Source organism: Semicossyphus pulcher, unplaced genomic scaffold, assembly GCF_022749685.1.
Source record: "Semicossyphus pulcher isolate SPU_LCO1_2020_fin unplaced genomic scaffold, fSemPul1.0.p SCAF_4, whole genome shotgun sequence".
Taxonomy (NCBI): Eukaryota; Metazoa; Chordata; class Actinopteri; order Labriformes; family Labridae; genus Semicossyphus; species Semicossyphus pulcher.
The window spans coordinates 25,850,462-25,875,927 of NW_027211715.1; the positions used below are offsets into that span (position 1 = coordinate 25,850,462).

At 43.0% G+C, this 25,466-nt stretch overlaps 1 protein-coding gene across 1 annotated transcript in view; it reads right to left on the reverse strand.

Moving 5' to 3' along the window:
* Positions 1–207: 207 nt before the first annotated feature.
* fcho1 (FCH and mu domain containing endocytic adaptor 1) overlaps positions 208–25,466 on the reverse strand; it is a 60,220-nt gene continuing 34,961 nt past the window's right edge. Inside the window, exons 4-27 of the mRNA XM_069679393.1 lie at positions 23,571–23,645; positions 22,533–22,674; positions 22,082–22,234; positions 20,664–20,768; positions 18,486–18,584; positions 17,151–17,247; positions 16,807–16,918; positions 16,679–16,703; positions 14,247–14,307; positions 11,125–11,318; positions 10,958–10,982; positions 10,797–10,850; positions 9,226–9,277; positions 7,773–7,897; positions 6,586–7,677; positions 4,918–5,021; positions 4,327–4,522; positions 3,871–3,985; positions 3,211–3,366; positions 2,992–3,124; positions 2,480–2,676; positions 2,043–2,107; positions 434–601; positions 208–322 (exon numbers count right to left, since the gene is read on the reverse strand). Of these exons, the coding sequence (XP_069535494.1) occupies positions 294–322; positions 434–601; positions 2,043–2,107; positions 2,480–2,676; positions 2,992–3,124; positions 3,211–3,366; positions 3,871–3,985; positions 4,327–4,522; positions 4,918–5,021; positions 6,586–7,677; positions 7,773–7,897; positions 9,226–9,277; positions 10,797–10,850; positions 10,958–10,982; positions 11,125–11,318; positions 14,247–14,307; positions 16,679–16,703; positions 16,807–16,918; positions 17,151–17,247; positions 18,486–18,584; positions 20,664–20,768; positions 22,082–22,234; positions 22,533–22,674; positions 23,571–23,645 (3,574 nt within the window). The 3' untranslated portion in view covers positions 208–293. The remainder of the gene's footprint in view (positions 323–433; positions 602–2,042; positions 2,108–2,479; positions 2,677–2,991; positions 3,125–3,210; positions 3,367–3,870; positions 3,986–4,326; positions 4,523–4,917; positions 5,022–6,585; positions 7,678–7,772; positions 7,898–9,225; positions 9,278–10,796; positions 10,851–10,957; positions 10,983–11,124; positions 11,319–14,246; positions 14,308–16,678; positions 16,704–16,806; positions 16,919–17,150; positions 17,248–18,485; positions 18,585–20,663; positions 20,769–22,081; positions 22,235–22,532; positions 22,675–23,570; positions 23,646–25,466) is intronic.

Genomic DNA, 25,466 nt, shown 5'->3' on the forward strand with positions numbered 1-25,466 from the left:
CCTGACATGTAGCTTAGTTTGCAGTCTCAGAACACGATGAAATGATTCAGTAGAAAAAGGGTCAGTGAACAACACACAGCTTAAATTAGAGGAAAAAGAAGAAGAAAAGAAGGCTTGGTCCTTAAACAGCAGGACACCGGCAGAAGTAAGTGCACGTCGTCCTTCAGGGCTGAGCTGTCGGTCTGAGTAAAGGTGCCTCGTCTTCACTTTTAATGTCTCACCTCCTTCATCTCTCCGACTCAGAAAAAGTGCAAAGTTCTCTGAATCGCAGCAGCAACAGTCCTTTACACGATTCACAAGGAGCAGCCTGCCATGTACTTCCCTGTCAAACACAAGACAAAGGATCAATGTACAAAAAGAAGCTACAACCTAAAGAATGGTTCAATTGGGTGATTAATACACATAAATAGTTTCATGATCCTCTCAGTGTCACCTGTGGCGAATCTCTTCTTGACCAGCGACATGCGGTAGCGGCTGCCCACCAGCTCCACGTCCATGCCCGACAGAGAGGCCCCGGAGCCCACAAACTGAACAGCCAGGCTGGGTGGAGGGCCGCGGGGGACCTCCAGGCACTGCCAGCTGGCACACAGAGTCCCTGAGCCTGAGGCACGACACACACATACATGAGACACTTCACAGCAAGGACCACAGATCATAAATACAGAGGGGGAGTCTTTTTAACATTGATGAACTGTTTGTCAAATTATCGATACCTCAATACCACGTGTTTCAAAATGACACAATCTCGAGCAAAAAAGAGAGAGCAGCTGTGGTCGAGTGACATAGACAGGAAGTGAAGAGAGCGAGCGCCGTTAATGTAAATAAAGCAGGGAAATAGAGAAATAAGATATAATGTTCAGATTGTTTCACAGCAGGTTCGCTCTAAACAACAAGCTAACACGCCTACACCTCGGTACAACCGAGCCCTCCATCACACATGGACAGACAGCTACGACACAGCCGACTGTTCTCATACACAGAACAGCAAATTAAGACGTTTTGTGAAGTCCCTTTCACGTCTCAGAGAGATGCAAAGGTTACAATAGAGGCCTCTCTGTATGTTAATGTAACAAACACACCTATGATCATAGATCTATTTTATACGATAGAAAACAAGCAGCGTGAAGCAACATGAAGAGAAATGCTCATAAATTAAAGACGAGCTGGAGCAGCTTCATCAATCAAAAATATCCTCTCTGACACAGTTTACACAACGTCCAGTAAAAATAATTAATTTGTGACTCAACTGTGTCAGACGGTATTCGTCTTCAAGGGCACTTTTAACCTTTTAAGTGATGAATAAACGCCGTGCAGCAGAGCAGGGTTTTATAGACGGGACGGGGAGGAGTTATGGCGACCTTTCAGTGCTTCGTCATCGCATCATAAACCAGAGCCTCTAACGTCCCATCCATCTCTGACTGCTATGAATAGTCTCTTTTTCTCTGCTCTCCGAGCCTGTAGCTTCACACTGAGGTAATAATATATCATTACATCAAAGGTAAAAAAAGAAGACTTGAATAAAAGAAGGGGGAATGTGGGTGTCTGATACAAAGAAGCACTCAGGTGATGGAAACCTTTAACTCAATTGATTTAAGCGTTTAATCTTTCCCTCTTAAATTAGAGCCGTAATACGCTCTCTTATCTGAGGCAATAAAATAAGAGCAACTATCACCATGAAAGAGGAACGATTTATTCTCGTCTTTGAGCTTTCATTTTGTTCACCTCAGCTGCAGCTGCAAATGCTAATCCTGCAGGTAAATGCTAACTATACGCGGAGGTATAAAAGAGGAAAATCTCTTCACACAAATCTTAATTACCAATTATTCCTTTTGTATGACACAATGTAGAAAGAGAGCTCATTGAGGGAGAAATGAAGCAGAAAATTCTGGCTCTTATTTTTAGGAGAATCCGGTGGGTGCTTATTATAGACACACAACAGGCTGAGTCTTCCCTCTCCTCGAGTCTCGCTGAACTCTCCCTGTTCAATGAGGGCTACATAACATAAAAGCAGAGAGGTGAGGAGGGAGCAGCAGAGCTCTGACCTTTGCTGTGGTTGGTCGGGGAGAGGTTGGGGAGTTTCCACAGCAGCCGTCTTTCCTCAGCGTTCCTGCAAATAAAAGTCAGTCAGGCCAAACGTGCTTCTTACAGAGTCTCCAGAGTTTCACAATCTTTACAATCATTACTCCAAAAGTGCAAAAGATTTTTGGCCTTTTTGTGGCTCTAAGAATGGCGGCATCAGTCGTTTTAAATACCTCATCAACTCCTGGATGGATTGCTGTTCATTTCATCTTTTTACACAGATAAACGTTGCCCCCTACTGATACTTTCATTCATGACTTAATACCTCAGTCTGGGCTGCTACTGAGGCTGTAGATTCTTCAGTAAATAAATTAATCTGTTTTAAAGAGTCTAAGTTCTCAATGGCCTATTTTGGAATAATGTAAATTAAAATAATATAATGATCACGATCACTGCTCACCAGGAGGCGGGCGGCTGGCACTGCAGGTCGGTGGCCGTGTGGTCTAACGGCAGCAGCACCTGCACGGCTGTGAGCTGGGTGGAGGGCGCGGTGGCGGGGCAGCAGTGGTAATCCAGGGACACCCGGGTCACTGTGCCGCTGCGCTGACACTCTGCGGAGAGCAGGAGGGGAGCCCGACCCGGGTCCTGAGATGACACCTGAGGAGGAATCGGAGAGTTGTTTTAAGAGTTTAAGAAAGAGTCAAGAGCAGGTTTTGTGTCGTCTTAAAGTCATATGAAGCCGACTCAAGTCGACCGACGAACGAGTGCCTAGTTCTGCCTAGTAAGCATCTTGCAAATCATTATCTCTTAAGGACCACTAACATGAAAGCATCAGTATGGCATGTTAATAAACTTAAAGCCCTCCTAGACCTGAATTACATTACAGGGCTGATAGGGAGGGTCAGAAATTGTATTTACATGTCACAAATACGCTGATAATATCAGTAATGAAGGATGATTTAATATCCTCACCTGGTACTTGAGCAGGCCGACGTTGTAGTACGAGGCCTGAGGGTTGAGTTCAGCCTCCCTCTGCAGGTAGAGCTGCAGGGCCTGCATGTTGAACCAGAAGTCTCTGGTGTCTGGGTCGCTCTGAGACGGATCGCTGCAGGGACACGGAGACAAGATGGTAATGATTGGACACAGTAAAAATAAAACACAGGAGCACTTGAGAAGCAGAGCTGAGCTGACCTGTAAAGCAGCTTCTGATTGGGCAGAAAGTGATCGATCCTCGACATGTTGACCAGCCTGAAGCTGAGCACGGGAACGTTTGGGTTGGCTGTGAAGATCCGGGTGATTCCTGCAGGGAAGGACATCGTCAGGTCGCCCGTGATCTTCACCAGACAGCTGGAGGAAAAAGACACACAAAGTGAGTTACAATCCTTTTAACGTGCACCTCACAAACAGGCATTAAAGCTGTCATTAAATGTCCACCACTTTAACATTAGGTTACCCAGCAAGAGAAGTGCTCCTAATCTGATGAAGACAGTTGTGTAATGCCTTACCTTCCTCTGTAGGGGGCTTTCTAAAGTCTGTTTTTTGAAGTAATGATTATTTCCTGTGTATTTGAACTTAGTATGCATTTCCAGTATTTTTTTTCCATGTTAAATTATTGTAATGTATCCATGTAACCATAATGAAATATTTTGTGCATGTCAATAGGGACAAAAGATAACACCACATTCAACAGAACCAGACATGTAATTTCTTTTATTCCACGTAAATTAAACCTGGACCTACATTACCCAGAATGCAACTGAAAAAATGCTGCAGTTTCCCGTTAAGAGCAGAGACTGTAAATGTTTGTTTTGGGGGCATTTTTAAAAAAACATAAAGTAGCATCCCGCTCACCGGTTGTGTTGTCCCCCTTTGAAGTAGGCATTGATGTATTCAGTTATGGCTGCTGCCACCGGCCAGGCCTCCTGCGTGCTGAGGGAGATGGGGCTGGGGCCTCGAGACAGGTGCACTGCAGAGAACAAACATGAAGTCTGAGTCATGCTGTGAGTTTTATGTGTATTAAGTTTGAAAGGAAGTCAGAGAATTAGCTTAGAGCATATACAAGAAACAGCTGTTCTGTTCGAAGGTAACAAAATCTGCTTGCATGCGCCTTTAAAGCTCTTTAATTAACATGTTATATTCAATCTTTTCATCAAACTCTGCAAGAATATTTCAGGATAAATCTAAATTATTTTATAGATATTTAAATGTTAGATTTCTTGTCTCTCTTGCTGCTCCATGCTCACATGAACAGAAATCCCGCCTTTGCTTTCAAACGCGTTATTACTCAAATTCTATACTGAGGCTTACGGGGTCTTTGTTGGTGGTCCTGGTGCTGGAAGGGCAGCGGTGAGACCTGTCCCGGCCTGGCAGGACTGGCAGCTCGGTTCTGACCCACCCAGTCGCCGTCCCTGGCCTGAGGCCCCCACTCGCTCGGGCTGGAGGAGGAGGAGGAGGTGAGGGAGGGGCTGGGCTCCGGCAGCGGGGAGGAGCACAGAGACCGCGACTGAAACACACGGGGACAAAGATGGTCATTTCTAGTTACACTGAGTTATAATTCTTATCACTTATTGAGTTAACATGAATTTCATTATGTTATTTACATATTTGATATTTAAAGGAACAGTATGATAAGACTATGACTGTATATTTGAGGGGGTTTTATTTGGCTTTTATACGTCTTTTTCCTGCAGAAACCAACAATCTGCATTCTGTGTGGAAGGTTATTTTCCTAATTTTGATGTCCTTCATATCTCAATAAGACAACATACGATCTATTAGGGCCACTCTCGGGTGAAAGAAAGACAGAACAGTGAGACAGAAGTAACAATTTATCCAAATCAAGTCATAGAAATGAAAAAAATATCCATTATCAAGCTTTAACTGGTGATCAATACTCACTCTCTCACAGCCGCTGAGTCGGCCTGAAGTCCTCTTGGCCCTGGCCGTCCTCGGAGCAGCGGACACCACTTCACTTGCGTCCTGTCTGAAGTTGTGTTTGGACCCTTACAAAGACACGGACACACAAAGTGACTTAAAAGGATTTCAAGAACACAAACATCCTCTGAAATCAGTCAGAAAAACAGCCGAAGACAAACCGCACAAAACACGCTGCCAAACCCGGCTGGCACAAAAGCTCATTACATTTTATTTGAACTGGTTTAATTGAGGGATTTAGCTCTGCACGTCAGCATGTCTTCAACCAGCCAAAAACAACAGCTCTGATCGCTTTCATTTTCAGTGCGCTTCACTGGCTTTCTTATTTTCCCCACATTAAGTTCAAGTCATTAATCGATATCTATAGAGTGGCCACTATCACTGCAACAACATATATGAATTCCCTCAGTCAACTTTATTAACCCTCTCGATCAATACAATCTGAAACGTCGACTCGCCATGCTGTCGTTTATAGACCAACCAATTCTCTACACACAAAATACTCTTTCCCTGCCTCATGTCCTTTTATCTCTTAAAAAATGTTTCCTACTTGCAACTACAGCTCTGGAAAAAAACACAAGACCCCACTCCTTAAATCAGCATCTCTCTCTACATGCCATGGTCGGCCCGAAAACCTCCTGATTGTGATCAAGAGGAAGATGGACGGTCACAAGACATCGAACAAAGCAGAGCTGTTCCAAGAGCGGCCTAATGTCACCCAGCAGTGCTGTGACAGACTGGTGGAGAGCATGCCAAATACTGATACTTCCTAAGTTCAAACATTAGTATGCTGTTGTTTAAACATGAACATGAACTCGTTTTCTTTGCTTTATTTGAGGTCTGAAAAACATCTTTTTTGCATCTTGTGGTTATTTTAACCAGTCGAGAATATCTGATTTAGAAGGAGGGAGAAATGTTGTAAACAATGAAACAAAAGTTACACAAACACAAACCTATAAATAGAAGAACCAGAGAAAAACTCTGATTGTATACAATTTTAGTCTGCCTAGTGTATACACGTGTATACTATGGTAGAGAAAGCATCCTAGGATTGTAATGTAGATTAAAGATAGTTTGAACAGTCGTTAACAAAGTATCTCCCTTTTGATTTCTTTCACCTCTATTTCCTTGTTTTCTACATCATCTTTTAAAGCTCTGTGAGGAGTTTTTCACTGCTCATGAAACGGTCTGGTTTCCTTTTGTAGGTCATGTAGAGGAATCAGAATTAATCAGTCTAACAGCAACAAGACTGATTATTTCTATATAGTTATTTTTAATGTCTGAAACTGCTGGCGGGGGGGGTAGATGTCAGATGAAGTGATTAACTGCACGCTGCCTTTGTTTACATTTTCCAGGGCAAAAATTTAAAGTGAGTGATACATATGAGTGTTCAAGAAAGCAGGGTGAGGGTTTTTGTTAAAAACCACCACTTAAGCACGTGCAGGACAAAATCAGCAAAGAGATAAGAGGTGCGGCTTTGTCCACAGGGGGCGCCAAAATCAACACAAACAGAAAGTTCCTCACAGGAGCTTTAAATCATTTCTACGCTTGTCCCTTAAAGTAATATAAAGATGAACTTGCTACCTTTTACCGACTTCTATAAAAACCCAGATAAGAGAAAGAGGTCAGTACCTTTGTGAGAGCTGACCGTGCACGGTGTCTGAGCGTTCAGATCCAGGCAGTCTTGATCTTTGTCTGTGGAGAAACACAGATCCTCCTGAGGCCCTGAATGCCTCGTGAGGGGAGGAGCATTTCTGCGCGGCTCACTTTCTGATGATCGATGTTTCCTCCTCTCTCCTCCTCCCTCTCCTTTCCCTCCTCCTTCCTGTGTTTTGGAGCTGCTCTGCGCTCCAGAGACAGTTTCACTGAACGGGTTGTGGACAGAGTTCCAGTGCATCAGCTCCTTCTTGGGCTGAGTCGTGGGTAAAGAGCTTGAGTTTGATTCGAGTGCCAGCCTGCTGCTGCTGGTAGAGCCGACAACACCGCTGCTGCTGCTGCTGATGCTGTGTGGGGGGATTAACCCGGCTGCTGCAGCCAGAGACGACTGGTGCGTCGGGCTGCCAATCATTGTGATCGCAAACGGGTCATCAGAGGTAACAGGAGGCGGGAGGCTGCGGTCTCGTTTCCTGTCTCTGTCTTTACGATTAGAGGAGGAGGAAGAGGAGGACGAGGAGGAGGTGGGGAGTTTCTTGGTGTCGGGGAGAGTCATGGAGAAAGGGTCCCCTCGCACCTCCATCCCTCTGCCCTCTTGTGTTGGGCGTGGCGGTGGGCGGGACCAAGCGTCAGACAGGTTTATAGTGTCCTGTGTGACAGTCCTCTCAAACGCAGCGAGGAAGGGGTCCTCAGGTGGGATGTGTTTGCAGTTCCACACCGACGACTCCATCTCAGCCGGAGGGAGGGACTGAGAGAAAGCAGGGAACCGCATGGAGGAGGGGTCCATATCAGGGGGGACACGAGAGGGACGCGAAGGGGCGACCGACCACACGCTGGCGGGGTCGTCCTGCGGGTGAGGACTCCGACCAGGGGAAGGGTCCCGGAAAGCAGAGAGGAAAGGGTCCGCAGGTCGTCCCAGCGTTTGAGTCTGTTCTTTACTCTGTGACACAGGAGGCCAAGCGGCCCAACCCGCCGGCTCAGGGGAGGGACCAAGGGTTTGATGGGAAGGTGAGTCCAGGCCAGAGTCCTCGACGTTCTCAGGGGAGGAGGAGTCAGAGGAGAAGGCGGCATCTGAAACACACATTGGACAAAGGATATCAGTAGATTAAAACAACTGAAATTAAAGCAGATATTATCTTTAAATAGAGCAAAAAAGCAGCTCTCACATTCAGAGGCTCCAAACGCACTCTGCTCTCTGAGTTGTTCCCGCCCATCGAAGCTTTTGGACTTGAAGGCCGATTCCAGCGGTGGACCGAACAGACTGTCTGATCCTGACGCCGTGGAACTCAACCTGGAGAACATCAGGCGGAGCAGAGTGATTTAGGGAGAAATGATGAGGAGGAGGAGGAGAGGAAATAAAGGGACAGGAATAGGAGTGTGGGTTGAAGCGAGAGAAGAGGAAATTGAGGGGTTGTGAAGGATGAAGAGGAAAAACAAACATTGCAGAATGGGGATAAAACGAAAAAAACATGAATCCTGTTTGTTCTCTTTCCAAAAAGCTTTTTTTTTTCTTCTGTGCAGCTTAGAAACATGTAAACTGAAGAAATTATGTCAAAATACATTAGTGAAGATCTAGATCTTTCTGCAGGGTCACTTCTCTCTTCTTAACGGTATCTGATTTAACAATGAAAAACAGAGAGTGGAGTAATGTTAATTTACCATCTTTTATTGTGTTGTATGAAACTGTTCACATCAAAATTGTGAAACAACACGCTGTAATTTAACTCACAAACAGGAACCTCTTGACACTGACGATTTCTTTGACAGGAAAAACTGCAGGTTCCCGTTTTGTAATAACGAGAGCAAAACCCCCATTCTCAGGGGGGTTTAGGTTTGACCCTGCGGTAGTTTGACCTTGGTGGGGATACAAATGTTTATTTTCTTTTTATTAACTTAATAAATTGAAAGTTAAAACGGTCACTTTGGGGCGCTGGTTGAGCTCAGCTGGTAGAGCTGCTCAACCTCATATACAGAGGCTACAGTCCGCGATGCAGTGATCGCAGGCTCGACTCACGGCCTGATCATTTGGTGCATGTCATCCCCCACTCTCTACTCCCCACATGTCCTGTCTCTCTTCAGCTGTTCTATACAATAAAGGCAAAACAATCATCTTTGGGAAAAAAAAGGGTCACTTTACTTTAAGAGATTTGTACATTTATGAGGAAACCATAGACTCTATAAAAGGAAGTGAACCAAGCCTCTGAAAAGTGAAGTTATTGTGTGTACTTTCTTCTTTAATACAGCATTTCATTCCTATGTAAATGATTACATATATTAATATATCTACAGTATATTACAAGCGTGATCTGGTATTTTCTTTTTCTGTTTTGTTTCTCTTTAAATTTGACATTTAAATTAATTAGAATAAATTGTTGGTGCACTCTTTGAGCTCGAGAGAAACTGAAGAAAGACGAGAGAACTCAGAGAAATGTGACAAAGGAAAGTCTAGCAGCTATAAAAAAAAAAACAATACAAGTACAGTGACAGTGAAAGCCTGCGAGGAGGAAACTTGAAGAGCTTCGAACGGCTGAAAAGGCCACTGATGACGCAATTCAACTCCCAAAAATGTCCGCTCCTCTCAGAGACAGACATGAGAAATGAAGGGCAGATTCGTCTCACCTGCTGTGATCAGGACTGGAGGTGGACCTGCGTAGGCCCTCCTGATCTCCATCTGTGAAGACGACACACACACACACACACACACACACACACACACACAATGAGAGACAGTGAATCACTGCAGTGGATGTTCCCTAATCAGGACTAATCAGCAGCCTGGTGTTCTTCGTCACAGCGCTGACAGGAGCCTGAGATCGAGCGAGATAGGCCGGCATGAGGGAAAACCCATCAGCCGTTACCTTCTCTGTGATAAATACCAGCAATTAGCCCGCTCTCACTCAGCTCCAGTCGCTGCTGCTGCCGCCGCTGAGTAACTGCTTTAATCAGACTCTAATCGTTAATCCTGCCACCCCTGGATTTTAGAGAGAGCGACTCCTCACCGTGAAGCAGCAGGTTGCAGCCTCCCACTCCGGCCGAACGCACAGGCAGCTAACGAGCCGGTCGGGGGGATAAAACATGTTTTGCAGAGCAGAGGGCTCGGGTGTGACTAATCGAGTGTGGCTGTTTAAGCAAGGCCAGCCAAGGAGGAGATTTGCTGTCGAGAGGGAAGCAGTGAGGCTAAACAGGCTGGAGGTGGAGAGATGCTGCAACTATAAATAAGCACTTAAATCCTGCAAATGAGAATGTGTGCGAGCATCTGAGACATAGGTTTCATCATTTTCAAATTACAAACCAAATGAATGAAAGGATGGGACCTTAAAACCCCCATTACAGGTATAAATCATAGACTGTATGATTTGTAGCCAGAAGTGACCATATTTGGAAAACCTTGTGGATATGTTTTGTTTTATCTCTATCCTAGCTAACAGGTCACTGTGGTGGTGACTTGTCAATAACCAAAACACACACTTAACTTACAGAAAAAAAAATCCTGCATGTCGGCGTATTTAACAGCAGAACAGCTTCTTGTGTTGGTCTGAAGCAGACGTTCACAGATATGTAAACTTCACTGACTGTCGTGATTGTTTTAGTTACGTCTCCTCTCGTCGATCCTCCTCTACTCCGTATTTGTCAACAGAGCTGTCAATCATCCTTTTGACAGCATCAAATAACTAATTAAAAATAAACTTGTCAGAAAAATGAACACTTGGACGTAAATCAGCGTGATAATCACTTACTATAATGACAGAAACCATGTTTGAGAAACATTTATTTGACGTCTATTTTGATTTTATATTTTGACTCATGTCCCATCTGTTAACATGGAGGAGGCGGGCTTTATGATCTATACTGCAGCCAGTCAGCAGGGGGCACTCCAAATGTTTTGGCTTCACTTTTAGGGAGCTGTCATGTCGTCCATCGATATATACAGTCTATGACGTATTTACATCACATTACAGATTACATTAACCTGAGGTAACCAGTCGCCCCCTGCTGGTCATGAGAAATAATTCCAGTTTAAGGCTTTTCTGCATTTGCTTTACTTCTGAACCCGAGAGTCTACATCCACTTGTTTTATATTGTCTTTGGTATGAATGTAAAAACTGACTGACTTAAATGCTGCATGACTGATGATAATCTGACAGACAAACCGACAGTGAGACAGACAGAGAGACTTCAGTCAGACTCACCCCTGTGGGCTCCCTCGCCCTCTTCTAAGCGACCTCCTGCTGTACTCGAGTTCCCTGCAGAGACACAGCAGCTTTCACTGTAGGATACAGTACACAGACTACGACATATTGTATATTTCCCAATGCCCCGTGGTACAGGGAAGACATTTGACTGAACTTACTGGAGAGATGCCGCTTGACTGACACCTGAAAGTCAAGAGAGGGGGACAGATTTGGTCAATACACCGAACTTATTTAAGGAAAAGGGTGATGTTATTCTATATTTTGAATTTTGGGGACATCCTGGAAAAAAAATACAGAAAGCTACAGATAATACAAAATATCCAACCTGTTGGCGAACCGTTCTGTTGGGCGGCAGGGTGAGCGCCCCGATGGTGGCTTTCAGCTCTTTCTCTGTGGCAGCGGAGTTACTGCGATTGCTGCTGGCAACCGGTCTGATCTGGATGTGGAACTTTTTGGGCTCGTCGTCATCGAAGTCTGAGTCACTGGAGTAAAAGTTGTTCTCCTTCTCCTCCGAGCAGCGTACAGAGAGAGGAGGTGGTCAAGGAGAACAAGCTCATGCTGCGTGAATAAAAAGTGATTGTTTGGCGAGAACACATCAAGAAAAGAAAGCATAAAACAAAAACATCGTTCCTCCGAAATGTGGCCACTTATTAAATATGATTTCGTTCTTTTTGTCTAAAACGTAAAGCTTTTTACTTGGGCTGCACAGTGCTGCAGTCTTTAGCGCTATCGCCTCACAGCTAGAAGGTTCCTGGTTCGAATCCCGGTTGGGACGTAGTGGGCCTTTCTGTGTGCATGTTCTCCCTGTGCATGCGTGGGTTCCCTCCGGGTACTCTGGCTTCCTCCCACAGTCTAAAGACATGCTCGTTAGGTTCATTGGTGACTCTAAATTGCCCATAGTTGTGAATGTGAAGGTTGTCTGTCTCCATGTGTGAGCCCTGTGATTGACTGGTGATCAGTCCAGGGTGTAACCCCAACTCTCGCCCAATGACAGCTGGGATTGACTCCAGCCCCTCACGACCTTAAACAGGATAAGTGGTATAGATAATGGATGGATGAATGTACCTTTTTTTCCCTTTGTTATGAATGTAGGATGTACTGTAGTGTAAGATCAGAGTCTTGACTTCATGACCTTTAATTTAAAGTCATATCAACATTAATTAATTACAGTAATAAAGTTCCATAAAGTCCCTCCAAAGACAGGACAGTGAGAGAGTAACTCGGAGCATAATAAATGGCAACTGTAAAATAAAACATCGCAGATATAAATTTGGACGATCAGCTTCCTCCATAATGGGCCGTCAACTCTGGAACACATTACCAACTGAAGTAAAGTTAATCACAGATATAAAATGTTTCGCAACAAAGGTCAAATGCTGGCACAAAGCAAACCAGAGCCGAACTCTCTTTTCAAGAGTTGAAAATTAGCAAAAGCTATAAACTCTCTGTGCAACACATCAGTTTCGTGCTCTGTAATGGAGCTGTGATAAACTGCATCGTGCATATCAAAGAAAATCAATTCAATTCAATCTACAGTTTTTCAAATACGGGCTCCTGCATCAACTTGTTTTTTCAATCAATTTGTGTAACCTTGAGAGAGTTTCTGCATGACAGCTTTTAATGAGGACTTGTTTGTTTGGAAATGCTGCATTGATAAAAACTCAGTGTATAAAAAGTTTGTCTCATTTTTCATACACAGATAACTTATTACCTTCACAGTGAGCACAATATTTCAAAATAAAGCAAATAGGGGACCAACATTTCAGCATGAGTATATTACAAACCAGTGATTTTTATTACCTCCACTCAGCTGTGAATATTACTATTTGGACAAATTCTCTGACTTCCTTGAAGAGCAAACAAAGTCAGACTGATTCACTGTGAGATTCAATCAGGGCAAAGGAGAACAAATGCACAGACGTGCAAAAAACCGCAGCATGTGCTGGAGGTGAGGGCTGCAGAGCAGCCAAAGTGCCACTTCCTGCTGCACCATCACCCTCAATAAAACATCTTTACCTCCTCTTCCTCTGTCTCTGTCTTTGGTCTCTGCTGCACAAGAGGTGTGTTTGTTTATCTTTTATGTTTGAAGATTCAAATGAATGTCAGGGCAAATTCAGCACGAGAGCCTCTGATGAATGTGGAACATCTATTATAAGCAGGCCGGGGGAAGAGTCAGGAAGTGTTGTTATCTCAGAGCCGTCAGGACCGAGAGCTACCTCTGATAAATGAATCAGGGCCAAAGAGTCAGGACAGGGAGTGTTAGGTCGGGAGGACTAATCATACATTTTAAATGCCGGTGCAGGGCCGGCTTTTACCTCCTCAGTCTGTAACGATGGGGAGCCATTCAGTCATTTGCACTAACAAATACGATAAAGATCTTTTTAAGTGTCTAACTCTACAGTTAATAAGGTCACGAATGAGGCCATTTGTGAAAATTAAGTGGTTATCCCTCGCCTCTCACCTCCGACCTTCTGATTACGCTTCATTTAAAATTCCTCCGCCAGAGTGAGGGAACTTTTAAGAGTCTATTCGGGAGATTCATGAGGTTTAATTTGGAGCAAACTGTTTCTGCCAAGTGAAGGAATAAAGCTTGTGACATTCGACAGACACCTTCATCAATCTGTAATATGTCAGACAAATAAATATAACATCATGAATTGACATAATGAAAACAGGGCATGAGAAATGGTTTGATAAGCATTAATAAGATGTGCTATGGGGTTAGCAATAAATCTCTCTCCCTCCTGGTCCGGTGAACACCTATGGGAGATTTTAGACCCATGTGATGTAAAGCACTCTTCATCAGTGTCATCAAAACACCAAATCCGAATCTAAAGGAGAATTTGGCTATTTGGAGTCCGACTGGATAGATGAACAAAGAGCATTAAAGACCCTTGTTTTTCCTAAAAAAAGAGGGTATTATGCTAATTTCAAGCTTCATATTTCCTCTGTGATACCTGTGGATTAGCTTAGCATAATTTACAGTTAAAAAAAACATTTTTCTCAGACTGGTGCTCTGTGCAGGCCCTCATACAGCCTCTGCCTGAAACGACTCAGTCAGCTCTGTCCCTTTAAGAAACCCCGTCACTACAAGCCCGCTTTCCTCTGATAGGCCAGCTCTCCGAAGCTTGCCGAGGGGCAGAACTCCGTGTTCGAGTTACGCCACCTACCCTGTGGCCGTGTTACAGGAAGGGGCAGGAAGTTCTGCAGTGTCTCTGGCAGATGCCAAAATATAGAGTTCCTCCACTTTGTGACATCACAAAGTGAAGTGTCTGGAGAAGTCTGTCTGAAAGTAACCGTTCACAGCAGCCAGCAGACTGACACTTTTTAGCAGGGGATTACTCCAACATACTTTTACCTACAGATTTGAAACTTCACCCACGTTTAGTCTGGACAAACAGTCCATATGTTATCCAGGCTGAACATGTGCGAGCAGAAAAAGGATATCATTCTGTGTGCTGTCAGCTCGGATGACAAATCCTTCATCGTCCACTTCCAGGGGTGAGTTCTATATGAAAGGGAACACACGCACACGGACAGGAGAAAGATAGGGAGTCAGACACCAGCTGCAACAGGGAGACAAATGGCACTTCAGCCACGTATCTCACACACAGAGGTGCTTTGTCAAACAGTGTAGCTCAGGCCTGCAGCCCACATGAACCACTGAGAGCTATTGGAGAGCATAAACAGACACTGCATCTGTAGTAAGAGTGAGTCAGTGATTACAACTGTTAAACATTAAAATGTTATTACCTACAATTCAAACAAAGCTGTGTGCTAAAGCTACAAGTGCTTTCTGCTGGCTCTGAATCATTTCATCCCGCCAGGATGTCTGGGTACACGTCAGCTGCTTTTTAGCTGTAGTCATTTGATCTTCAAAATAAGACACGAGGAGGACCAGACCTACGATCCAGCCAACGTGTGTGCAGCTATTTTTAGACTCAGTACGTGGACACACACAGATGGTATTTGATTAGATCAGATTTCAGTAAACAGATCTCAAAAGGTCAGGTTGACAGGACGAGTGTAACGGCAGCCATTGATAATTATTTTCCTCAGATCTCAGAGAAAAATCATACAAAGATATGATGATAGACGTAGAGACATAGATAAATGTATGCATTATGTTGTCATTAGACTATAAAAGTGGGATTAATGAAATAGACAAATTGCAGGTGCAGCTTAACTGCACTAAAGACTGACATTGATGAGAAAGGTCAAATATGTAAAACAGGTCAAACATTTTCACACAAACATATCTATAAACGGACTAAACCTATGTTACATATTCTGCTGAGTAGTGTGCTTAAAGTTATAATCTTCAAGATTTTCATTTAAATAAATGTCTGTTAAGTCACTATCTATCGCCGAATGAGGTAACACAATGGTGATTGAGCCTATGGCCCTCTGATGAAAGCCTTTGCATTTGCTGTATTACAGACTGGGTGTCTGTGGCAACCTACGCGGAAAAAATCACAAGCGGCGCCCAGTTAGTGATGCATTTTCCATCACCCAGCAGTGGTTGGACTGCCAGAGAGGGTAGGTGGAGCTAAGCGGCTGCTTTTCCAGTCTCTGCAAGTGTTTCAAGTAAACAGCAATCCACTATGGCTGAACAAACAAAGAAAAGATGGATGACTACAGATACAACTTCAAAAATAAGTGAAAATCCAAAGAAAAATAAACAAACTCGACGCTCAGATGAAGGCAAACAGTCTGAAAAGGAAAGCGACCGTCAGCGAGGAAGTCTCCATATGAGGGAAGTGTATCCCTGCAATTACCGTTTATCGCCAAAGGTGCCGCTAGAGAGAATGAAAGTGAGATCTTCGAGATTATCACTTTAAATTATCCCAAATGTTAAATTTACTCAAGCTAACGTTGCTTTTCATTTGCTCGCCCATCTTAAAGGGAAACACTGGAACAAACTGATGATACATCAGAGCGTGAATAAGGAAGTCTGTGAAATGTTTACATAAGCCGACATTTCTTGTTGCTCTTTCATTTAAGTGACATAACACATGTAACATGTAAATAAAAAATTTACAGTTACATCACATAAAATCATGGGTTTTCCCTGGGTTTAAACTTTTAGAATAATAGTTAATTACTCAAAATATATAACACGTAGGTCTAGTCTAGATATGTTGACGCTGAAATGTTGTATACTTTTCATCCATCTACAGATTCATTTCAGTCAACATCCCTTCAAAGTTCTTCTCCCCATCAGAGCAACAGTACGTATTCAACTTTTGCACACTTTCCTATTTCAGTGTTGAGTCCAGAGGGTGAATGAACTGTGTCGGATCATTTATAATCTTATGCAACAAGTCGTAGAAGTGACCTCAGCAAACACTACGAGCATCTGTAACACTATAGTGAGAAACGCTCTGCCCTTGAAAGTGTAAAATAGCAACAGTGGCTCTGTGATCTGATGTTTACTCTCCTTTTCCACGTCAGGCTGTTAGATGGCTTTCCGGCAGCACACACACACACACACTCTCTCTCATATACACAACTTACACATCGGCAGGCACAAACATAAACACACACTCCCTCATGGAGTTACGCACTTCCCCGCTGGCTGCCAGAGTATCTCAGAAACCTCTTCTCAGAAGTACCGGAATAAACCTGGGAAACCCCACACCGGCGGTTATGTCATTATCGCACACTCATGATTTCCGGCTCACCTTGCTACAAACATTTACACACGACTCTCCTTCCATCCTGCACAGGAAACACACTCCCCTGTCACAGTGCAGGAGTGCTCGCAAACACAATCTTCTACAGCGATAACTGAAGCTCTTTGAGTCTGATAGGACTGATAATCAAGATGAGAGTTTTGGAGATGCAAAGCTGCAGTGTGAAATAAATCTGATACTCACAAGTGTCTCTGTCACCGCCGAGTCGCTGCACATAAGGAAAGAAACACAAAGTTGTATTAAGTTTTCATTATTAAGGTGCCAGTAGCAGAGAATAAAGATCATGTTGAATTTCAGGGCTTGTTTCTCACGTAGAGTCTGGCTCCTTGTCTCTCTTTCCCAGCCCGGGGATCCTGAAGGCTTTTGCGCGACTCTTCTTCCCACCCTCGGGTGCCGTCATGTACTCTTCAAAACCAACCAGAGCTGCAGACGCCATGTTGTTAGAATAAAAACAAACACAAACATATGCTTTCAGGAAATCAAACCACTCACTCACTGTTGTATTTTGTCACTATGAATTATTCCGCCTCCACATCACTGTTTCATGTGTGGGTATTTTTAATGTCATGCAAGCTGCTCATTTAGTGCGTGAACGCTTGTATTTCACTCCAGCTGGAAACAAGCCAACACTTTAATCCCCGTGAGTTCACCGTACCTGGCCTGTCTTTGCCGGTGCCCTTCTGTTCTGCAAGCTTCTGGATGAGGTTATCGATGCCGATGTTTTCCACGTTCTGCTTGAACTCCTCGTGGACCTGCAGGAAAGCAGAAGAAGAAGAATGAGTTACTGGCTCTTAAAAAATGACTTTGCCCCACCATTCTGCCTCCGTGCCTTTACATAGAAGACGAGGTGTAACAGAGGTGTCTCCAGTTGGTTATCACCACTGCCAGTGGACAGTAAAGCACAGGTGGTTAAATAGAAATCCTGTTGATAATGTTCATAATAATCCATTCCTTTTTTCACGTCTGCAAGGACTGGGTAGCAAATGTGACCTGTGTTGTAAATACATTTATATGTATATGTTTACAAGTACGTCAGGTCTGACCAGGCTGTCATTGTTGTGCCAAGTTATTAAACTGAGCTTCCACTAAACATTAGACCAACGATGGCCTGATTAAAGTAAAAAACTGTTGGTAATGATGAGTAGCAGAGTCCTACCTGCCGTGTAACTGTAAAAAAAGTTGTGCAACGGGTAAAGAATTTGGCACTGGCATGGGTAAAAAGAAACTAAGTGCAGGCCAGCAGTGGGTGAAAGTGGGTTCGTTTATTTTCTTGAGAAATCTGAGTTGAAAACGGTCGAGTAGTATTTCTAAAATCTATATCGAAATGTTATGACTATAACTTCTGTTCCCTGAAGGAGAGGAACGAGGTACAATGAAATGTTATGACTGTAACTTCTGTTCCCTGAAAGAGAGGAACGAGGTACAATGAAATGTTATGACTGTAACTTCTGTTCCCTGAAGGAGAGGAACGAGGTACAATGAAATGTTATGACTGTAACTTCTGTTCCCTGAACGAGAGGAACGAGGTACAATGAAATGTTATGACTGTAACTTCTGTTCCCTGAAGGAGAGGAACGAGGTACAATGAAATGTTATGACTGTAACTTCTGTTCCCTGAAGGAGAGGAACGAGGTACAATCAAATGTTATGACTGTAACTTCCGTTCCCTGAAGGAGAGGAACGAGGTACAATGAAATGTTATGACTAAAACTTCTGTTCCCTGAACGAGAGGAACGAGGTACAATGAAATGTTATGACTGTAACTTCTGTTCCCTGAAGGAGCCGAACGAGGTACAACACATATAGTGTGGCATGTTAGGGCGAGTCACTTCTCATACAGAGTTCTGGAGATGTGGGAGGGTTCAGGTTTTCAAAGCTCCTATATTTTGGGTAGAACTCTATCCCATATACCTTCATAATAATAGGAATAAAGTGTTTAAAAAATATGGAGGATAGAGAGAGAGAGTACGGAGAAATGCTGTTAGCCTACCTGTCCCACTTGAACATGGGTGTCCTCTATGGAGTGGGAGTAACCTTTGATCAGCTGTTTCATCTGCCGCAGGTGGGCCTCCTCGATTTCCTGAAACTTCTACTCACACAAAAACACCCACACCATGGTGAAGACAGAAAAAAACACTGTTACCATTAGAAACCTTAAACTCTTAAAAATCCTTCTTTGCCTGCTCTGTGGGTTGACACATCTCGCTGACCTTCTGTGATAATTAAATCCTTGCTAAACAAACAAAATAACATCAAAGCTACACTGACATCTACAGCAAAACACAGATGTGTCTTTAATGCAAAAAGTGCCGTAGTTATTCTTTGATTTCAAGCTGTGGTATTGGTTTTTCATTCTAAACAGAAGGGTTGTTAGGCCTGGCGATAAACCAGATATGTTCTTTGATCTCAGGCTGTCTGTACAGGCTGTTTTTGACTCTATGATCTTGATTTTGTTTGTTTTTGTGTGTTATTTGAGCTGCTTCTTGGGAAGTTGTTGTGTAATAGTGTTTAACTTCCACTGAGCTTTTATCTCCTCATTAAAAAAGACAAAACTGTCTCTGCATAATGCTGCGTTTTGAGCATTCAGAGACAACCATAATCTACTAAAACTTCAACTTTAAACACCATATACATATAGGCAATTAAGTTAAAACAGCCTTTAAGCAGGATCTGAGGATTCAGCAGCACTCTCAGTGAGGCTACGGGCTGCCAGCTCTTTAAAACCAGTGATTATTTGTGAGGATTTAGTTTGATCCTGCTCTTCATTCAGCCAGCTCATTTGTCCCCGCCTGGTTCAAGGGAATTGTCTTTGATTTAGTGCCATCGGCTTTGTTTGAGAATTGAGTTTGTGAGCAGAGTTTTTCCAGTTTCTCTCATCTAATTAAAAAGGGCAAAACTTAGGCGGAAAGAGGAAACATAAAACATTGTCCTCTGACGCTTTGTAACTGCTTACAGCCTCCAGCAGAGCACTTTATTCCCGTCGCACCTGGGCCACCGTGAGACTACGAACTCTTTTAAGTCTGTGAATAAAAACCTCTTTCTCACTTACTTAATTACCTTAAAAAAAACTGTATCCTCGGATGCTTTCACACCTAACCTGTTTGGTTTGGTTAAAAGTCAACTTTAATTCTGTATTTTCAGGGTTGGTTTGAAAGCTCTTAATTCAAAATGTAGAGAAAAGGGACCAAGACCAGAAGAAAAGGAGGGTCTCGGTCCACTCCCAAGCTATTTGGTGAAAATGGCGACATTTATACACCATGTGACTGGACTTATCTCTGATTTATTAGAATGTAAATACGCTAAATGCTTGTGTCTTACTTTTGAGTTAAACAAGTAACATGTAGAATAAAAATAACTGTCCTCATGTCATATTAGAGGCTGCACGGTGGTGCTAGAAGGTTCCTGGTTCGAATCCGTGCTCAGATTAAGTGGGCCTTTCTGTGTGGAGTTTGCATGTTCTCCCCGTGCATGCGTGGGTTCTCTCCGAGTGCTCCGTCTTCCTCCCACAGTCCAAACACATGCTTGTTAGGTTAATTGGTGACTCTAAATTGCCCGTAGTTGTGAGTGTGAAAGGTTGTCTGTCTCTCTGCGTCAGCCCTGAACAGGATAAGCAGTATAGATCTTTTTTTAACTCATAGGACAACAAAATCTGCCTTATCTTTATTTGCTAATCTGCTATTTATTTGATGTTTTCCATTTTATCCTCTGATCTTTTGACCCTTTTTTCTCCCAGGTAGCACAAACCCCCTCCTCACAATATCGACCAGATCTCCCCCCTCAAACCCTTTACTACAGATAAGTGGTCACACAGACCTCACTCATCATTTCACATGTAAAACACAGAACCACTCATTGGGGTTTGTTGAAGATTTCCATGGCAACAGCAGCAGTAACCATGGAAGTGTGGAGGCAGTGATTAAAGGTATTAGGTGGGGGGCAGGATGTGCGTATGTGCGGGAGTGGGTGGGTGTTTTAGGAGTCGGGGGTTTCCTTTTTTGGGGAAGGCACGATGTAGGATAATAAATGAAGGGTTTTTGTGATGGGAGGTAAGAGAGAGGGTGAGTCACAGTGATGAAAAGACGGATAAAACCCAAGAGAAGAAGAAGCGCACATAAACATCAGAGGGTGGGAGAGAGAGAGAGAAAAAGTGGCCCTCTGCTCAGCTGACCTGGGCCGACTCGCTCATCTTCTGCTCAAACTCTCCTCCCACGCGGTTGTACTTCTCGATGCACAACACAAATGACTCAGCCGCTTTCTTAGACTTCAGCTCCGCCTAGTGAGAGAGAAAAGGTAAAGGACAATAATGGCCTTTAGCGATACACCCTCATTCACAAACCTGGAATAAAAATGGACAGCCCAGTGAGTGAACACCGAGTGAAGTAATTGTAATTATGGGGCCAAAATCATTCTCATTAAGTCTCTACTTGCAAAACAAGAACAGCAATTTATACAGAGAGCAGAGCAGTTATAAAATGTTGTTTTCCATAATTAACCAGACAGAATAACAGCTATTAATTTAGCACTAACAAAACTGACACCCTTGTAACAAAAGTGGACCACAAAAGTATTAATAATCCAAGAGCTTTCTAAGCGAACTTTGATGTGGGAATCAAAGGTCCAGCTGTCCAGACCACAGACTGTATAAAAAGATGGACGACATGACAGCTCCCTAAAAGTGAAGCCAAATCATCTCTAGCTCTGTTGACAAATACGGCTCCTGCAGCCGATCTGATCCAGATTAGCAGAGTGGATGAGGAACGGCGAGAGGAGACGTAAGTAAAACAATCACTACAGTCATTGAAGTTTCCGCCTCTGTGAACGTCTGCTTCAGACCAACACATGAAGCTGTTCTGCTGTTCAAACAGACGGCGTGCGGGATCCTTGCTGTTTTTTCGGTAAGTTAAGTGTGTGTTTTGGTTGGCGGAAGAGGCTACGGCTGCTCCACCCAACTGTTGCTCCAAATGACGTGGCACCCGCCACCGGGCTATATTGGCATCAATTTCATTGAGTGAGAGTATAAGGAGACGTGTTGTCCATCTATATATACAGTCATTGGTCCAGACACAGGAAGGAAGGAAGGAAGGAAGGAAGGAAGACAGGAAGAAAGGAAGGAAGAAAGGCAAGAAGGAAGAAAGGAAGAAAGGCAAGAAGAAAGAAAGGAAGGAAGGCAAGAAGGAAGGAAGGAAGAAAGGCAAGAAGGAAGAAAGGAAGAAAGGAAGGAAGGCAAGAAGAAAGAAAGGAAGGAAGGCAAGAAGGAAGGAAGGCAGGAAGGAAGGAAGGAAGGCAGAAAGAGGGAAGAAAAGAAGGAAGGCAGGAAGGAAGGAAGGCAAGAAGGAAGGAAGAAAGGAAGGAAGGCAAGAAGGAAGGAAGGAATTGTGTTGGGGTAGGGGCAGAAATCTCAGAGACAGCTATCATAAACCTGAACAAATAAAATTATAACTGTCTGCATGAGAAACTGAGAAATAGCCCCCCCCCAAACAATGTCTTTCATAGGACACTTGTTTAGGCTTTAGGAAATCTCTCTTTGTTTTAAAGGCATCTAAAAACCGAGTCAAGAAGGTTTGAAAAGAGAAAGTGGTGTCTAACTTTCTCCAGCTCTTTCTGCGGAGCTCCCTCCTTCCTGAGTCGGTCCAGCTCCAAACACTTGGCATGGTATCCCTCCTTCGACTTCTGAAGGTGACCGCTCTGAACCTGCAGCGCCTGCACCGCCTCCACTGTCCCCACCATCTCCTCCTTTGTCTGGGTTACAAGCACACATTCACACACACAAACACAAGCACGCACAGAGAAGATGAAACACGGACATACTGTACAGATCATAATTGCACTTGATACTTTCAGGGAAACTGCCGCAGTTACAGTGAAGGGAGAGGACAGTAAGTGGATTTAGTGTGAGATAAATTAGATCAGGATGACAGAGGCTCGATGAAGGGCAAGTAATGAGAAAATTGTCCATGTTCAGGGAAAGACGGGCAGGAACAACAATCAGCCAGTTTCTCTCAGGACAGTGGTAACTTCAATCGTCCCCGGTACGTACCTTGCGGTGAATTTTGACCTGCTCGTCTCCGTACTTGTTGATGTCCCGAATCAGATCGTTCATCTTTCTCATCAGCTCGAGGTGGCAGAGGGCCAGTTTGTCTGAAGAGACCCTGAACACATCCCACATGGGAGCAAAAGTCCTGGGAAATATACAACATAAGCATCAAGCACACATACTGTGTGAGCCTACTAGGTTCAAACTTCTTCATCTAAGATTACCATTGTCATACTGTGGACATGAATGAGATGTCAATGAATAGGTTTCAGAAAATGTGTTTTCAGTTCCTTTAAAGGCCAAATGTTCTTAAACCATAACTTAAAGGAAGCAAGAAGCATTATTTGTTGAGTTTTTATTACCACTTACTGTAAAATTTGTTGCACAAGACTCACTTTTAACACATATTTTTCATCTTAAAAGTGGGCTGCGTCCAATACCAGCGCGATCAATAGACCAGCATAAAATCCAAAGAGAGGTATGTTATCGTGTTACAGTATTTTACCCAGATGATGGCGCTATAATCTAGCGAACGCTTCGTCACGGACATGTGAATGTCACGATCGCAAGGACCGCTGGCACCCTCACAACGATCAGCGTTACCGTAGGCTGAGCTCAACTACTGCATTGGCAGCTAGCAGGGTTGCAAATTCGACATGGTGAAAACAGATGGTAGGCTACACTTTGTGTGTGTTCCAAATGATACATAACTTGTATACACGTTTTTATTAATAAATATCCATAGAGGACCTTTTTTGTCTCTTGGATTCCCCTTAAAAAACAGACTGCTTCATATATGACAGTGCGACTTATATTCAGGAATATTACAGTATAGACATTTACTATTTTAAAGAAAATGTATCATACAATAGAAACCATATGGGCATTATTTGAATAATAAATATGGGCATTTGGTGATGCACTCATTCATATCTCATATGCAGCCATGTATGATAAATAAAGTATCAAACATACTACAACCATATAGATTCAGCTGTGAGGCCCTGGAGTGGACGAGGAAGTTTACATGAATGTACTCACCCTTGAGGACTTCCGTTGCTGGCCATCTTGGCGAGTTTGCTCATCGATTTGGAGTAGGTCTCCTCCACAGCAGCACTGCAGGAACAAACAAACAAACACATTATCATGAGTAGAACAAATACAACTCTTACAAAAGGCTGCAAAGAGATACAAAAATGTGAAACGAGTTTACCAAAGTCTAAATGGGCCGTAACACAGCAGGAAGAGTAATGTGGTGTGCATTCTTTAAAATGTAAATTCCTCTAATAGACTTTAGACTGGTGAACGTAATGCACTCCACCAGCACTTCCTCAACACAACACGATTGCCTCTGCTAATGGCCTCATATGTTATGTTCTCTATCTAGTGCTTACTTTGCTCCAAACACCAGATCGAACCACAAAAATAAAGATTGATTTTCGTCCGTGTTGGGAAAATGTTGCAATAAGCCACATGTAAATGATGAATGGACTTGTGTTCCAAGGCTGGGCATAAAAGTTTAATATCCATCTGTAGACCCTGAAGAGAGAGAAGGAGGGAGCATTGATCCAAATGTCCTGAGGGAGAACTGAACAACTTGCTGCTGAAAGTCATAAACAAACACACCATCAAACACCATCGCTCTGCAGCAGTGAGGATGACAGTTTATCGGAGCTTAAATTCTATTTTAAAAAAGGTTCTAAGAAATATTTTCATTTTCAGTAACATTTATTTAAAACAAACACAAAAAATCTCGTTTGTCATTTTATGCAAAAGGTAATGACAAACAAGAGCTGCCTCCAAACTACAAATCTATTTAAAGCTGATTAAATCAATACTTGATGGAGCTTTGTAACGAGTTTTAACTAATTGTTAAGCTGTCTGTCCCCAACTAACTGCTTTAGTTTGCTCTCCGTGCTCTTACAGCGTTGTTTCTTTTTATCAGTGAACAGCTCTTAACACCTGCTGTACCCTTCCTGTTTGACACCAAACAGCAAACAGGCATAGTAAGGAACTAGCTAATCAAGATACTAAAACATTTGGCTGCTAAAAAGTCAGATATTTTTCCTGAGGAGTTGGTGGGGACCAAAAACAGCGAGTAAATATTTGACTTTCTATCACCAGGTGGCCACAAACAAAACTTCAATTACATGGTAAATGTGTCTTTGTAACTGCTGAATGTAAGCTGCTAACAAACTGACCAAAACAACATAAAAACTTGATAAGACAATGTTGTGCTGCAAACATGTTTCTGCTGCCCCCAAGTGGCCCAAAAAAACTTAACTGCAGGATTGAATAGCCAAAGTTTTAAATCCCAATCTGATCTGCGTGGACCTGCCAAATATCTGATTAAGATTCTCTAGATCAATGAGACAGTCGATATTTCAATCACATTCACTTTGTCAGGCAAAAGTGACTAAAAACAAGCTATCCAATCAGATGATGATTGATTTTGGCCTGGGATCGAATGCGGCCGACTGAAACAAATTTGTGGTTAGGAATCACTCTGCACCCGTCCATCTTCTTCATTGATTATATTTTAACATAACAACGTAGCTCAGTACGTTACAGTGATCTGTGTATAATAATGATACACTACCAGTCAAAAGTTTGGACACACTTTCCATTTCACTTGTATGAGAAAATGTGTCCAAACTTTTGACTGGTAGTGTATATTCTCAAGTTTAAGACGCTGCATCCAGCCATATAAAAGTAAACAAACAGTGAATCCTTTATCAAGATGGTCTTTGAGCACAATAATGTGACTGTGGCAATTTATGATTTCATTCTTCCATCAACTGATAAATTATTTTATTCATAAAATATCTGAAAGCGTCTTCTTTAGTACACATAACAGTGCAATACCCTAAAATATTTACTGTCATATAAGACAAATAAATCAGCTAATCCAAAATAAAAAACATAAGACTGAAGAAT